The sequence below is a fragment of the Pinus tabuliformis genome, chromosome 6 (genome assembly GCF_031772625.1).
Source record: "Pinus tabuliformis cultivar Carrire ecotype Pingquan chromosome 6, CPIR1, whole genome shotgun sequence".
In the NCBI taxonomy this organism is placed as follows: Eukaryota; Viridiplantae; Streptophyta; class Pinopsida; order Pinales; family Pinaceae; genus Pinus; species Pinus tabuliformis.
This window is the reverse complement of record NC_142292.1, coordinates 1734791447-1734809261: the sequence shown is the minus strand read 5'-3', so window position 1 is coordinate 1734809261 and position 17815 is coordinate 1734791447. Positions and strand designations below refer to the sequence as shown.

The window sequence follows — 17815 nt, the reverse complement described above, 5'->3', positions numbered from 1 at the left end:
TTAGCACAGAAAAATAACCTTCTTGACAAGCATTAGAAGGCAAAATGACTGTCAAGAGATCATCCCATGCTTCTCAAGGACTCTTAAAAAATTTGCACAGCTTCTTCAGAGAGGAAAGATGGTAGCAGTTCAAACTCGATGCCCTGGATATTCAGAGAGTCCGACAATGAATTCATTCAACAATAGAGCTACCTAAACTTGCACAGGCAGTATTAACATTCTCAAAATATTACTGAGAACGCTTTCCATTTCAGAATACAATGGCAGCACACAAACTAGAGGAGTAAGCGATGAAATGAACATGTTTTCTTTCTCTCTCTATTTGTACTAACAATGGCACCAGCTCACTGAACTAGGATATGAATGATGTCATTGAATGATTTATTAAAAGAACAGATGTCTCTGCATAAATAATGTTGGCAGCAAATGTAGTTACAAAATTGGAAGGAATAATATGGCGGTTTTGGCTGGCAAACACATAATATATGGTGTGGACTAGATAACGTAAAATTGACTGTTCATCAATTCAGTAACAGGGTCAGAGAATATGGCTACAGCATGTTAAACGAAAGTCATGCCAGCATCTAATATGACAGCTGCAACCAAAGAATACCTATTATCTGCCTGACAGAGATGTCCCTTCCCTGAAGTTCGGAAGGGTAATAAATAATGCACAGCAGCTTTCATCCTCTCTACAGTGTAATCGATCCACTAGCTTCCCACCAATAGCTTTGATGGGGAGCTATCATTCACATTAGCTTGCTCCATCGATCCAGAAAAACTGGTGGTGTGTTCCAGCAGAGAATGGCTGTCGAAGCTTTCCAAACTTGAACATTTGCAAGTGAAATAGAAGATGCAGCTCATCATGGCATCAATAAGCACCACAAAAGTATACATGATGATCAAAAGCGGAGCCTCCCACATCCTGGAATACACATCACCATAATTCAAAGACTTCACTCTATATTCATAGAGGCTTTCCACAAAAGCAGTCCCAATAGCTATTCCCAGGATTATCATGAGACCCACTTGGGTTCTCCCTTTGATTAAATGCATGGATCTAAACAATGCTGCCAGGCCCCGGCAATCCTCGAAGATGGAGATCACATTGGCCAAATTGCATATAATCAAAGTGTGTGCAAACAGCACAGAGAAAAATACTCCTAACCCAAGCACAGCATAGATAGCACAGTTTGAACAAATCCCCATGGAGACTGCCATATTCACCACGATGACAAGCAGCAGGAGGAAAACAGCAATGCATCCAATAATGGCAATACAGACCCAAATATAAGTCAACATGACACGTTTCCAGATCTTGCGAATCATGGTGATAAACTTTGCAATTGTAAGTTTCTTACCTGCATACGTTCCAGCCACGGAGTGCACTATTGCAGCTTTGCCAAATAGCCAAAGGGTGATCAAGAAAGGGAAGCAGAATGTCAACGAAAGAACACTCTCAGATAATTTCCGGCACACAAGTTCGGTAAAATTGCTCTTCGGCAGCCCGGATGTCTCTGCTACTAATCTAAACCTAAAAGACAGGTTTCCAACCACAGATTGATCTACAAAGGCATTGGAGAGAAGAATTGTCGATACAGGGCAGATGAGTAGCGCTGCAATTACCAGGAAGCCCGAGGAATTAAAGCGAAGGATTCTGATGGTTTCTCTCAAGATTTCCAATGCAGTCAGAGAGTTGAAGCGCTGCTCCATGTTTGAGCTCTTAGGGAATCTGTAGGGCAATAGATGATTATCCTCTGTTCCATTATCTCCAATGCTATTTTGTATCCCTGATTCCTCTTCCAATGAAGAACTTGGGCGATGCAAGGCATCGAGCTCAATGGTCTCGTCAGTGAGAGCCATTGTTGAACAAATCTTCAACCGGTTTCTGCAGTAAACACAGGTGGGTTTTCGGTTTTAGGCATTGGAATATAAACCCAGTTGAGATCTTAGGTAGATCTGGATTGGGGATGCTATTGTCAATCCATACTGATGGCCTGCCATGTGCTAACTATACATTTGCAATCGTGGAATAATGGATCGAAATGAACTGGGAATTGAAATGTCTGTACCTTGTTTTGTTCTTGGAGATCAGTAACAGCACTAGCATTGACTGTCCTTCAAGCCCTTCGAGGTCTGCCCATTTGAGACCTAACAAAGCCTATTAAGGTGCCTAGTACAGACCAGCTGGGCACGGTTGATTTATGATGCTCTCACCCGTTGTTGGGATACGACAGGCAAGTATCCAGGTCCTTGCTGCCCAGAAAATAGACAAAAGCGTGTTAGGCTATCTAATAACCTTTGGATTTAATAGAAATATAAAGAAACTGTTGACCCCCTTCGGTTCTTTTGTCGTTCAAACCGCCCGTTCGAATTTTCATGGGTGGGATTTTAGTAAGTCGCAAAAATGGAAGCCCGACGGTCTCGTATTTTGGTTTTTTGGAACATGTTTCCAATGTCGACCAGGAAAGTATATTGCTGACCGAGATCTATTGAGTGAACGATCTGTCAAGTAATTGTAGGAAACAGAGAACATGCTTAAAAAATTGGGAGTTACCATGGATTATATTAACCTGATGTCGGTGTGGGTTAATTTTCATACTTGTAAGGAGATGGGATTTTTTAAATTTGTATGGGTTTAGTGACCAATAATGTAGTCAAAATCATATTCAAGTATTGATTGTCTCTGACTTAAATTATTTTTATATTTTATTTTTCAGGAAAGCGATGTTGCAACTATGCTGAGTTTGATTCTCTGTAAATCTATTGCAATCTTTAGATTTAGGTGTTTTATAATATTTGTTTGGAATTTCCTGATTAGCGTGTATATTGGGAGATTCTTGGATAGCTTGATGCTTTGTAGCAGGTTAATGATACGAAGGGTTTAGGTTTTAAAATTGAGATTGTCTCTGACTTAAATTATTTTTATTTTTTATTTTTCAGGAAAGCAATGTTGCAACTATGCTGAGTTTGATTCTCTGTAAATCAATTGCAATGTTTAGATTTAGGTGTTTTATAATATTTGTTGGAATTTTCTGATTAGCGTGTATATTGGGAGATTCTTGGATAGCTTGATGCTTTGTAGCAGGTTAATGATAGGAAGGGTTTAGGTTTTAAAATTGAGATAATTTAATTTGTTTTTTGGTTTAAAAATCATTTTTATTAGTTTTTATTGTTTGAGAGGGGTTTTATAATTAAGTATAGGTAGTAGGCGTTAAATGTAAATATTTTTTAAATTCAAATTTTTTATATTGTAATTTTATTTTTATTAATAAAATTACAAAAAAAATTTAGATATTAAAAAAAAATTATTATATCATATTAAAATATATAATATTTAAATAGTAGTTATAAAGTAACATCTATTTTATCATATACATTAAAATAATGATTCTCGTAATCATATTTAAATTTAATAATAAGCACATAAAAATGTAATATTTACAATGTAAGAAGATTCTTAATCATGAATATTCACTCTCATTTTACCATAGATATTATTAACTCTTTTTTTAAATCAAAACTTAATACTTACACTAAACATACAATATAACAAGATTTTTAACCATGGATATTCACTCCCTTTTATCATGGATAATATTAACCTGTAAATATGCTTTGATACAATACCATGGGTCAAAACCACGGTTTATCAATACCACTTGTGCAAAAACCATAACTGATTTCAAAATCAAAATATTTTATTTTAATTTTAATTTATAACATTTTTAAAATTAAATTTAAAAGCAAAATGGTATGGGGAGATGTTGTAGTGGTGTAAATGTTTGTAGACATTTACATGTGGGCTCAATTAAAAAATAAAATAAAAAATTAATAATGATAGTTGTCAATAAAATATTTTGGCTTGGTGAAATTACATAAAAATAAAAGTAAAAATAAAATATAAAATTAATAATTATAATTATCATTAATTATAATTAAAAATAAAACTAGCCTCCAATATAATAAAATTAAAAAATTAATTATGATAGTTGTCAATAAAACATATTAGCTTGGTCAAATTACATAAAACTAAAATATAATATAAAATTAATAATTATAATTAAAAGTAAAATTAACTTAGATATATCTTAACTCAGGATCTACCAAGAATATAATAAAATTAAAAAATTTATAATGATTGTTGTCAATAAAACATTTGGTCGTAGACCAAATATTTTCAATGTGATTTTTTTACGAAAATCTTCATAAATTAACAGGGTATGGATGGCAGAAGCTTGAATTCGAACATTTTGGCTCGGTCAAATTACATAAAGTAAAAGTAAAAATAAAATAAAATATATAATTAATAATCAATAATTTTAATTAATTTTACTTAAAAGTAAAATCAGCTTAAATCTATCTTAACTCTGGATCTACCAAGAGAATGATTGAATCTTTTGAGAAGCAAGCCTCTTTAGAGTGAAAAGAGATTTGATCCCTGTCTGAGCTTGGTAGATTCGGAGTTAAATGGATCTAGGATGGTCAATATCAAAATACTTACTTCATAACACATAATTAAGCTTTGATACAATACCATGGACTAATATTATGGTTTATCAATACCACATGCCTTAAGAAATCATAACTCATTTCATATAAAACTTGTTCATATGGCATTTTTTTAATTAATCAATTTAATTAAAATGGCCGAAGGACATAACTACTTTTATGATAAATCTCAACTATGACTACTAATAAGAATATTCTAGAATATTCTTTGGAGGTTAAATTTCTACCATCCACCTAATAATTACCTTAATATTTTAATTTAATTATCAATAATTATTAGGTGAATGTTAGGGATTTAACCTCCATAAAATATTATAAAATATTCTTAGTAATATTCACAAATCAGAGGGGTCATCCTCAACCCTAAGGAACAAAGAGAGACACAATTCCTTGAGGATTGGGCATTACAACAAACAACTAAGTTGAATATTTGGCCCTCTTGAAAAGACTAGAATGAGTCATTGCTAAAAATATAAAGAGATTGTTATTTTTTGGAGATTCAATGATTGCAATAAAGCAAGTCACCGATGTAAAGCACGGGGAGGAATTGCTAACGTTGCAATACTCCAAAGGATAGCATTGAAAATAAGGACATTTGAACACATAGATTTATATAATGTCTACTAACAATTGAACTCAAAAGCAAGCACGTTGGTGAATAGAGGAGTAATCCTAAATCAAGGAGTAATGGAGTTAGACCAATTACAAACACTATTTACCATGTTACCATGAGAAGCCTAAAAAAGATTTTGATTGAAAAAGATGGCCAATTTGATCACCAAAACTCATGGAGAAATTTTTGGAGGGTTTGCCAAAGTTGACGCATCAATTGCCTGTGGCTCACTTTAATGAAAGAATAGGCATTTAATTTCACATGAAGGTTATATGTACATCAATTGCAGGGTTAATTATTTCAAAATTTGAAGGGTGAGCCAGTATGCCAAATGGCAGCGCAAAGGACAAACATGGAGGATGGTTGAGAATGATCAATTTGTTCCATTAACTGCATGGATTAAAGCCTTACGATTTCACACAATGCCTTTAAATGTGACTCAGCTCAGATTAGCCTGTGAATTTAATCCTTGTGCAGGAATGGATTTCCTTCGTGGTGACTGGATATGGGCAGATATGGTAATAAATCCCTCTAACAGGCGACATAGCTTCTAGAGTAGAGTCTCGCATGAATATAAAGAGTTGACAATTACGAGTGCAATGGCAATTACAACAAGGAATTGGTTTATCATTCGACTAGGAGCACCAAGTTGTAAGGTTATGGAAATGGAAACATCAAAGGCACATTCAAATGAGTATGACCAAGAGCGTTGGCGTCAGTCGATAGATAACATGTCAATAGCGGTCGTATTTATAATGGTGCTGCTGACAAATAGGAGAAGTGAAATGGCAGAGCTGGAGAAGGAAGTAGAGATCGAATTACTGGAGAAGAAATATGAATGCTTGCAGAGGAAACTAGACAAAAAGTTGGAAATAATGGAGGTATAGATTGCAATTATGAAGCTCAGAATGAATGGAATGAAGGCATCCACAAACAATGAGTTCAAGATCAAGCAAAAAGACTTGGAATCTAGCCAATGATAGTCTAGCGAAAAGGTTTGAGGACCAGTTGAAGTGTGTACATTGTAAAAAAAAAAAAAATTAGGCATAACAATAGAAGTTGATCCATCTAGGGTATATTAAATATCTAGCTATGAAGAACATTTTGCAAGATTATTTTGTATTTAGGAGTTTTTTTGTAAAGCTTATGATATATTTCAATGTAGAATTGTAGTTAGGAGAATCCAAAATTGCAAAAAAAAAACTCTTATGGATGTACAAGAACAGTGAAGCCTATGAAAATACTGAAAAATGTAAAAGGTTTTGGTCTTGTTTCCAATTCTGTTTTAATTCAAAATTATAATCGTTTCATTACACACACAAGTTTATCTCCAAAGTAGTTATGCCCTTTTTGTCTTTTCAATTAAATTGATTAATTAAAAGAAATGTTATATGAATAAGTGCCATATGAAATGAGTTATGGGTTTTGGATATGTGGTATAGATAAGCCATGATATTGCTCATGTATTGTAACAAAGTTTATTTACAAATTAAAATTCTTCATAGTAAACTGCCATCGAATCTCCATGGTAGATAATCTTATTACATATTTTTTAAAACACGTATACGTTTAACTTATATATCAATTCTTTTTATAATTAATAATAATTTAAAATAAAGTTATAATTTGATTGATTTTTATGATTTTTTTAATTTCAAGAAGTGTGTGTTTTGATGCTTATGACGGATTGATGTCTATCCATGTTTTACCAGCCATTTAATTTATATGGTTGCACTAGTTGTTGATAATTAAATTAAAATTCTGGAAGCTCTATCTAAAATAGATGTGTCTATTAGGATAATGAAATGATAATAATTCACTAGATATGGGTGATTGCAGTGTCTCCGATAAAGGATAATTTTCACATGCCCAAGTTGCATGATAATTCAATGGGAATGGAAGGGTGGTTGTCATTCCCTGTTCTCACCCCAAGCCACATTCAATGCAACCAAGCCATGGATATCTAATGGAGGACAAAGAATTCACGCCATGTGAACAACATGAATTCAAACATAAATGTGTCAGGCATTCATTCCTTCGACTTGGTGTTGGGAGTGGCCAGTTGTTGGAGATTTGGAGCAGCAGAGAGTCATATACAACTTCGGCGAACAAGTGGGGATTGCATTATTTTGATCATCATGGTGAGAGAAAGGGATCATGCTGGAAGGCACGACAGAGGTCATGGGCGCCAACCTCTCCCCCCCTTACATACTCAGGGTGAAGAGAAATTTTACAAGGACATTCCCGTGCACATACGTTTCCTTGTGGCTGCCATGGATGTAGAGGAGTGATGAAAACTAATAACACCCTTTGGGTTGTCCCAAATTTGCTTGCGAGACAACTTAGGGAGCAGGAAGAAACCATAGAAAGCTCTAAGAGTAGAATGGAAGAGGTCAATGCCTTTCCGGTCCACATACGCACAACACTTAGGAACTTGGCCAAGGTAATGAGGATCCCCTTTCCTCCTCCCCCTCCTCCTTTAACATTTTCCAATTCTCATGACAAGTCTAAAGTGGTTGGATCCTCCCATCAGGGACATAGACCCTCTCATCTGGAACACTAAGAACCACAAGCTAACAAGAAAAAGGTGGCAACCATTCATAGCTCTTTGGAACTCACAGAATAGGTGTTGAACCTAGCCAGTCAGACTGTCGTTGAGGGCACATCTAAGGGAGAACCCTCTAGAAGGTTGGAGGACTCTTACACTTGGAGAGCATTCATTGAATGGGAACATCCTCCTTGGTTGCTTGAGGGATTTTACAAACCATTTATGTATCTAGCACATCAATATTAGATCATAAGAGAGAAAGATCAACAAAGCAAGGTTTTAGCAGAGCTAGCACATCCAACCCAGCTCAAGATTGATCAGGACAAGGTCCAACCCAAATAGGCATGATGAATTTCCAGAATTATTACTCTTCGAGTCTTTCCTTATCATGTTATTTTGTTGCCCCAATATTTTTAGTTTCAATCATGTTCATTTTGGTTTTGCTATCATATTGTCAATATCATGCCCTAAAACTCTCTTATAACAACCCCGGTTTAAAATTTCATGTAATAAAGTTAACAAAGGAAAAATAAGACCAAGTTCATGGAACACATTTTCCAAGCTGAATGTTGGGCCAAAAATTCTAGTGGGTGTTCATTTTGGTTTATAATGGCTAAGGAAATTGATAAAGGCATTAATTGACATTTTATTTATGATGAAGGAAAATGGGAGAAAAGGAAGGTGAAAGGTCACAAAATTTACATGAGGAGGAAATTGAAGGAAAAATAGTGGAAATTGAAGAAAATAGAGTCCTCAGTAATAAAAAGGATTATGAGGATCAGATGGTAGTTTTTTGTCAGTTTAGTTTTGGAGCTCTCTCTATTCACTCATACTATTGCACACTTAGAGAATTATTGGAGCACTCTAGCATTGGAGAAAGGAAGGCAAAGGAAAGACAAGGAAAGTAAGGGATAAGCAAGGAAAAGTTGGATCAAGCAACTTCAATAGGAATACTTGCAGGTAATAGGTTGCATGTGTGATTTCATGGCTGGTTTGTGAATGCATGGTACATGCATGTGTGTATTTTTTTTCTTGTTGTCATTAGCATGGGTTTTTTTAGGTGTGACAATGGTTTCAGCCTTGCCTTGACATTTCCAGATAGCCATGGTGTGATGGGGTTCTTTCATTTGGTTGAGCTTTTGATTGTCAGATGATTTTGGAACCGGGTGAGGTAGTCTAAGGAAAATTCCCAAGGGCCTAGGAATCCCTCAAGCCATTTTGGTGAGATTGCAGTAAAGCTTGAGGGAGAAGACATGAAAATTCCTCAAGGTATTGGTGAAGAAATTATGAGGCATCCAAGCTTGTTTTGGGCTTAGTGATCCCTTAACTAGTTTTGGCAGGATCGTTGTAAATCCTGGTGGTTTATGTTATTGTTTTGGGCCTAGTGGTCCCTTGACCAAGTTTGACAGGACTGCGATAACGCCTGGTTGTTTAGGTGCTTGCTTTGGGCCTAGGAATCCCTTGACTGATTTTGGAAGTATTGCGGTAAAGCCTGAGGGTGGAGGTGGTTTAATCTTCGGGAAGCCCTGGTTGTTTTTGTCTTAAGTCCCACATTCATGCTTGGAATATGACACCGGTGATTGGCCGAAAGAAAGATTTGGTTAACCTCAATCTACAGTCAGGTGGTACGTGGAATTTCCTGACTTGGTTGGCTTTTGCATATGTTAATAAGAGTTGTTTTCCTCTTATATTTCATGAGTACTTGGACTTGTTATATGTGGCTTTGATGATTATTCTATCATGGTTATTATTCTGGTTATATGTTGGTTATAAGCATGGTTTCATAACAGGTTCTAATTATGGCTCTTGACATGTTTGATTAATTGATGAATGGTTGATGAATGCATAAGCTAACTGTTGAAAATGCAACAAGATGATGGAGCTTAATGAAAAGGAGTCGCCTTCACTAAGTGGGTCCGCAGGCTATTTTTGGCGCAAAGTCTATTTTTAGACATATGGATCATGGTTTATGAGTTGCAGGATGTTATTTGTGGATGATTGGTCATGTTGGTAAAAATAGATGCACTTCTATTTTTAGACATATGGGCGGAGTCTATTTTTAGACTGCCAGGCTAAAAATAGAACAGTCGAATATTATTAGCTCTTAATAATATTTGGACTATAAACATTATCTTATCCTCTTGGAGCACTTCAGTTTGAGCTACAGATGTGGCACATGCAACTGCCAGGAGGAAATACGCTTTTCTTATGGGTTAGTTGAGCTATTGCATGTAGGACTTCAGTTAGAACTCATGTGGTTGAGTTTGGTGGAGTTGATTGTGGAGTTGATGGAGTCGTGTTCAGTTTGACTTGGTTGAAACTAGTTGTATTTAGTTTAACTGCAAATACACTAGTGATGAGTGATGTGAATTAATTGTTAAATTAATTCACTGATTATTAACTCATAAAGAAACTAAAGAATACATCAATTAACTTAGTGCATGGACAGTTTAGTGGAGACAGGTGTTGGAGGTTGAGATTACTATCAGTTGTGACTATAGTTGTGCATGAGATCTTGCACAATCAATGGGATTGAGTTATGCCAATGAGGACTGCGCAGTGTGGGCCAATACCAAGGCAATTGTAGCTTGTGCTCACGTGATTTTCACTTTGGATTGTGCAGTGGGGGTAGGCAAAACAGCGGAGGAGATTTGAACCTGTGACTTGTTCGGATCTGAGCTAGTTTTGTGTGTAACAGGTGGAGATAGTACTGAGTACTTGTGAGGAGTATTGTACTATGTATTGTTACATGTTCTCAATCATTATAATATACAGATAGCGTGGGGTTTTCATCTGTATGCTTTCCCTGGGTTACATACTATGTTAATGTGTGCATGCGATTGATGTTTCATTGTTTTTAATTCTGCAAAATTGCTGATCAACGTAGAGGAGGTTATGTATTGTGCAAGTATTCCACAATAGTGTATAATCGGGATAATCTCTATGAATAAGTGTCATATTATTCAAAATTTCTACACTAAAAAATGTTATTGCAACTATTATGAGAGGGAATTAGACCTTCTTGATGATTCTTAGATAAGTATTAGATCCTTATGTTCATATATACATTCATGGCCTGTAGATTACATGTTCTCAATATGTTTGACGAAATGATTATCATGATTAGGCCTGGTTAGGTCAAGTATATGACTCAAGTTTAAATTTTTAGCCTTGTTGTCATGTCATTTGTGCATCTGAGAAGTTACAGGATGTTTTGGGTAGTGGTCTAGAGGCTGACCTAGAATTTAGGCTCAGAATCTGGGACTGCAAGCTCCTAACTAGAAAATTTTGGTTGCATTCACATGGATGCAAGCTTGTGCATGCGGTTGGAGGCTTCCAACCACATGGAGGCTTTGTTGTGGGTGTGGTTGAGGGTCCAAGGTAGAGAAGGAGGGGTCCATCTTATGGTTTTTCCACCTGGGATGGTTTCTTAAACCCTAAGTGTCTTGTAGCCCCTGTAGGATGTTGTGGAAGGTCAGTTTGTCATTAGTTTCCAGCCCCACTTTCTTAATGGGACCTAGGAGGTTGGGTCATGTCATAGTAGCTCTTTGTCTCATGTTTATCTTGGCAAGATGGTGAAGCTAGGTAAATGTGGGAGGGTTGGTTATAGGTTGGTATCAAAGCATGGTTCAATACTTGGACTGAATGGGAAGAATGTGCTTGTCGTACATGCATGTCAGTGTATATATGTTTGTTATGCATGCATTGTCATGGTTATGGTTGTCGGGCATGAGGTCATGGTATGCAGTTAGTATTATCATGCATGATGTCAGTATATTGATATGATTATGTATATACATGTATCGTGCTAATATGGACTTATTTTGCAGACAAGATAGCCTCCTTGGAACTTCACTAAGGTATGTTGATTATGTTTATATTTGGTTAGCTAACATGGTACGTTTGCAGGAAGAAGAAGATCAAAGATGACTAGAAAAATGGTGGATTATAGTTCAAGAGACTCCCCTTATAGATCAAATGAGCATCCAAGAGACGAGTACTATTCAGATATAACAAACACATTGAGAAGTTTGAAGGCAGAGATCAGAAGTTGCAAAGTAGATAATGACAGAATTATTCAGTCACAAGAGAGACTTACCAAGGCACAGGAGAAACAAGCAGAGGTCAATGTACTTATCCTTCATACTTTGTCATACTTGTAGAGACATGGACAACCATGAATCAGTTATACATGAGGACATGACTAATAAGGCATATGGTAGTAGGTCCAATTGTGGGAACAAATCAAACAAAGATGACATGGTCATAGATGGAAGATTCTTGGATACACCTGATAGGAGAGGTAGTGGATACGGGTTCTACTCTAGTTTTGGTCCAGATAGGTATCATGTTCATCATTGTTATCATCCTTACAAGAGGAGTGACAGGGGATACTTACCAGATGAGTTCAAGAAATCAAAGCCACCTACACTTGATGGAGAGTTGAAGACGCTGGAAGATGCAAAGGCGTGGTTACTTGGGATGAAGAATTTCTTTGAGTGGCATGACTATGGAGAGAACATGAAGGCCAAAATAGTTATTTTCAGTCTCAAAGGGAAAGAAAATATCTGGTGGGAATATGTGAAGTGTGTCAAAGACACTAGGACAGAGGAGTTGAGTTGGCATGAATTCAAGAGACTCTTAGGGAAGAAGTACTTATTGGAGATGTACTATGATAGTAAGGCCAAGGAGTTCCATGAGCTAAAGATGGGATCGATGACAGATGAAGAGTATACGACTAAGTTCTTGGAGTTGTTGAGGTATGTGTTGTATCTTAAGGATGAGAAGACCAAAGTTCAAATATTTGTCAACAGACTTCCATTAACATTTAAGGATCATTTTGAGTATGATGAGCCTCGATCGCCAGAGGAAGTCATTGGGGAGTTGAAACACTGTTATGAGAAATCGAAGCGTAAGACTAAATCTAAGAAGGGTTGGAAAGGGAATGAAAATACTAAAGGTAAATGGCCATCAAAGCAAAAAAGACCTCAGGATGTAGGTGAAAAAGAAAATGTTTCTCCTTATAAGAAGTTTAATGCAATGGAGAAGGGCCATGGGTCGCAACCTAAAGAGCAATAGAATAAACATGAAGGTAGGAGACAATTGCAATGTTGAATATGTGGAAAGGACCATCTCAAGAAGGATTGTCCGTCATATTAGGTTGGTAGGCCTAATATCTACAATGCTTAGAAGGCGCAGACAGTTGGGGATGTTGGACAAACCATTCCTCATATCTATGCAACATTGGATAACAGGAAGGTAGATAACCAGGCATCTATTATTGAGATGGAAGGTAAGCTCTGCAATCGAGTTGTTTCTATTTTGATTGACCCTGGATCTAATTGTAGTTATGTTAACCCTAACCTGGTGGATAAGTGTGGTTTGAGAAAAGAAGTGCACGCAAAGTCTTGGTTGGCGTGGTTTGTTGTTTCTTTGTAGACGGCTCTAGGATCAAGAACTGTGCCAAAGCATCTAAATGAGGATTTTGTTTAAAATAGATGATCGGTGAATCAAACCACACACACACACACACATAATTCAGAAACTTAAAGATTTCTTAGAGTGTTGATTCCAATATTAACAACATACAATCCTTTAATGCTTGTGATAGATGAAAGTAAAAAATATTCGATAATTAAATATCCTTCCAGAATACCTGAATCATCAAATATAGCAGAGGCATATAGAAAAACTTCTATAGCTAACATATATATATATATATATATATATATATATATATATATATATATATATATGACAGAAGGAAACAATTTATTGATGTAGAGGTACTAATTTAATCAAATTGTTCGATTAGCTATTCTCAATAATGATAATAACTTTGCAGTGGGCTATCATGGAGGTCAACACTCAACCTAGCCTTACCTAGTATTTCTATGTTACCTCAAATATATGAAGAATAACAAAAATGATTGTACAGGAAAACTCACATGAACATAAATACTGCTAAAAATTGAAGCCAAAATCCTTTTATTATCTTCAAAATTTCCAAAATACAACAATGTCTTTGGTCTTTTCAAAGTATCAACCTTTCTTACTTCAAATTACAAAGTATATATAGAGTCTTTCAAAAAAATATCTAATTTAATTACAACTTTTACAATTAAATCAAGACCTTATCTAAATTCATTTGGATAACCCTAATCTAAATAACTCAAAATAAAATCCTCGAACTGAATTGGTGGAACTGGACACTATTCGAGGATGTTGGTGGAACTAGACCATCTGGTTTCCCTTTCATAGGTAGACGGTTTCCGAAGTCCAACCCCAAAACTCATATGATTTCGCTGTGTAAAATTTGCTCTTGGACACAAAAATTTCTAGTTGTTCAAGACTGCACTTTATGTATATTTTTAATAATATAAAATATTTTAAGTTGCCTAAGAAAATGAAATGACAATTTTATTTTTTATTTTTTATGATTTGGATATATAAATTAAAAAAGAGATTATTAATATCTAAAATAAAAATATCTTAATAATGTTAATTGGATAAATAATTATAAATTTAATAATTTATGAAAAATCATTATCCATTGCTTAATAAATAAATTTGCTATTATTAAACCATTTTTTTTCACTTTTAAACTTCTTTTCACATTTCTTTTAATATTTATCTATTGTCTCTCGATTGGGGTGAGAAGTGGATGACAGACCCATTAAGGGGGTCATTATGACAAGTACGGACAAAGGTAATGCCACTACCTCCCACATGCTTGAAGCGCAAGGCACGGTGGCGGTCAACATGATTATGATAAGACGAAAGAAGGAAGGTGGCATACGCATGCATAAGAGGTGGTTGACAAGAAAGAGGGTTAACAAGAAGGAGGGAGATAACGAAGAGGGGACATCAGCCAAGGTGGCACAACGTTTTCCGGAAGGCAAAGAAACACAATGATCCCAAGTGCTGGTTAACAGGTATGTTCTTTGCATGCACTTCATTATTCTCCACAATGTCTGGTTTGTGGAATTGGGATTGCATGAGGGCGAGAGAGAAATTGGGGTGGTGGGAATAGCTAGGAGGTGAAGGGTGATGAGAGTCATCGTAAGTGAAAAAAAAATGGAGGGATATTACTCCGCTTAGGAACTGCATGCTTGTGCATGGGGTCTGTTGGGGTTTCACTCCACTTTGGCATTATCCTCTCGCGCATGGGGATCATAGGGACGAGGAGGGAAGGATTTTGGCCGAATGAAACTTGTTTTCTCATATGATTTGAAAACCTAAGGGGAAGGGTAGGGTAGCGACAATTTCTGTAGAGGTAATTCCAGTCTGTGTCCTGGAACGAGACGCGAAGGCAAGGGCTCAGTGGAGGTCAGGGACTATGAGGTCAGACACCAAGGCCCCAAGGGGAGTCAGTAGGGGGTAGGGTGTCTAGGACAGGATTCCTCCAGACTCAGGAATTGGTATGCTGGGAAAGTCGACCAAGCTAGCTTCGGCTAGTGGCGAGAGTGGGGGATGGTTCATAAAATAGGGGAGGGATACTTGGTCGAGGAATGGGCTCAAAAGACGGGAAGTTGGGGTGAGAAGAGGAAAAAATGGCAGAGATGCAGTCAGGGGGACAAGGGACGAGTTCAACCAATAAGGGGCACTAGGGAGAAGGAGCGGGGCTCCTTTCGACTGGGCTTCTGGGCCTTTGGGCCTGTGGGAAGCCATGCAATTTGTGACCGAAATCATGGCCATTATTGGCATAGGGAAGGGGGAATGCAGGGGTGTTCGAGGCATCTTAGGTGGGGGTCTTTCACACTTGGGGGATTTGAACAGGATGCATGGGGGGAAGAAATGTTGGATGAACAGAACCAGTGGCTGTCGAAAATTATGAAAATAATGGTTTGGAATTCTTGGTTGCTTGTTCCCGAAGCATGTAACTCCCCTTGGAGGAAGAAAGGGATGAAGCTAGTTTCGGGCCACCATCAGTAACATGCTAGGACACAGGACAGTACAACAATGGCTCGAGCAGTGAAAGGCAAGGGCAGAGGCAAGAGACGACGGGAGAGTGAGGCTAAGGCTGAGCCGAGCAATGTTGGAAAATGCAGTGGGAGGAAACCAGTTGACAAACTGATCCAATAAACAATGGTTGCATATGTGGGTGGCACCAAAGAGGAGATTCAACGTCTCATAGCTGAGTGGGAGGATGACATCAACATATTTGTGAAAGTGGGGGCAGTGGATGTGGAAGGGTGGAAAGTATTGGTTCATGATTCAGGACACACTCGCTACAGAGAAACATAATATAAAGACACTCTACACATGTACTGATTGTTGAAATGCCTCCTAGGGAAGGCGATGGAACAAATCTGGATGATCGCTATTAAGCACTTTCCATAATACAAGCAGGACTTTCAAAATATCCAAGCTTAGCTACGAAAACAGGATGGTCGTCTAAGCTGAATCGAGGAAAACTTCTCAAGTGTGTTCTTGCCAATTGAGTTGCTCGGATCTAGTGTGAAAGACCCGAACCCGGGTACCTCGACTGATCATGAGAACTAGAAGGATGAAGTCATAGTATTTTTGCTTAAGTTTACATTTGGATCGCATTCACTTTCTAGTTTGCAGTGGTTTATATATATAGAAAGACAACTCATGGTTGTGGACATGATAATCAAGTCTATATAGCTTGGATAGATAGACTAACTATTTTTTGCTACTAGATGGCATATAATGTGGTTAGGTGTTCAACAGACCCGGTTTCCCAACGGGCAAGTTGAGACCACCGAACCAAGCTAAGTGGTTGTAACTTGCTTGCATAGTATATGTTATTATCCTAGCGAAGACATTCCATTCAAAGAGTCTTCTTGTTCTTGGGGACTTATTTATCACCTTGACACTTATGCAATTTGGAACAAAGGCCATAGATCTTAGAGTAAAGGTCATTCTTAACAAAATAAAAATGGTCTTCTTGTTCTAAGGGACTTATTTACCATCTTGAGATATATGCAATATGGAACAAAGGTCATAGATCTTAGATTAAAATCCACTCTTAACAAAAATAAAAATGGTTCAAAGATAGCATAACAACAAATTGGCCAACTCCCAAACCAATTTAGCAATTCAATTAGGAAAAAAATGATCATTTTTAATTAATGGGCAACTTGTTAATGAGCCAATTCCCTAAGGGTCTCACTTCTTTTGTATCTGGTAAATATTTGTACCCTTTTGTATCTCGTAAATATTTGTACCAATGAATATTTTAGATGGTTTGAATTTTTAAATCATGAATAACAAGTTATTATAACTCTCTCATATTATGGGGATTTTCTACTCATATAAACTATTTTCACATTTGCCATAATCTTTTATATAAATAAAATTCACCAATATCAATATAAATATAAATATAAATTTTCTCTTGTATATTTTTTCTATTCTCTAAAACTTTGTCTATCTAATTAAAATATTTTTAATAATTTATTAATTTTTTATGTGACAAAGCAATTTATCCTTTAATTTTCTTTTGACATTTTTTTTAATATTTATCGTTATAACCATAAGAGACACAACTATGGTTTAACTTTGTCAATAAACAAACATAAATACTTATGATAAGAAAGTAACTATAAATATAGACTCAGTGTTAGAGTTAACTCAAGAAAACATTATCGTATCATCTATATTTGCTCCTAACAACTTCTCAAGATAGATCAATTGCAAGGAAAAAAGAAAAAACATTCCTCAAAAAGATCCATGATCATTCTCGTGATATAAATAATATATAGTCTAGGTAATAAGACCAAAAAAATATTAAACATATCATTAGGTATGGTTTATATATATATTTTTTATTTTTTTTTACTATAAAACATATCCTATCAAATAAAAAGATATTTAATACTCTATTAATTTATTTCTACTATTAAATATTATTAATTTATTTGTACTCTTATATTAAATTATTTGTGAGTGGTGATCTATTTCTCTCTTAATTATAATAAACTTTAATATATTTATATTATTAAATTATTTGTGGGTAGTAGTCCATTCCTCTTTTAATTATAATTCATATTTATTCTTTTTATTTGAAAGCTATTTTTTATATTCTCTTTTCTTTATCATTTTTCTTTCCTAATTAAATATTGGTCAACCAAATTTCTTTCCCCATTAAAATTTTTGTATTCCCTTAATTTTAT

General features: G+C 35.9%; 1 protein-coding gene and 1 pseudogene across 2 annotated transcripts; one reads left to right on the top strand and one right to left on the bottom strand.

The window, feature by feature from the left end:
• Positions 1-261: 261 nt before the first annotated feature.
• On the bottom strand, positions 262-2485 carry LOC149265820 (uncharacterized). Of its 2 annotated transcripts, XM_089429784.1 has the most exons (3): positions 2073-2485; positions 1362-1888; positions 262-925 (listed from the first exon to the last, which is right to left on the bottom strand). In XM_089429784.1, exons 1-3 carry the CDS (start codon positions 2108-2110, stop codon positions 903-905), a joined length of 588 nt encoding a protein of 195 aa, XP_089285910.1. In that variant the 5' UTR covers positions 2111-2485; the 3' UTR covers positions 262-902. The 2 variants fall into 2 exon arrangements, with proteins under 2 accessions (XP_089285910.1, XP_089285908.1); XM_089429782.1 differs by having other exon boundaries at positions 262-1888; positions 2073-2476.
• A 3305-nt stretch (positions 2486-5790) lies between these two features.
• The window catches only part of LOC149265819 (uncharacterized), a 44048-nt pseudogene continuing 32023 nt past the window's right edge, over positions 5791-17815 (top strand).

What these genes read in the sequence shown, in the direction of transcription:
- LOC149265820 (XM_089429782.1), bottom strand. Translation starts at nt 2,110, where the DNA reads ATGCTAGTGCTGTTACTGATCTCCAAGAACAAAACAAG. An exon ending in ATCTCCAAGAACAAAACAAG is followed by an intron (nt 1,889 to 2,072) that starts GTACAGACATTT and finishes TGTTTACTGCAG; the next exon opens with AAACCGGTTGAAGATTTGTT.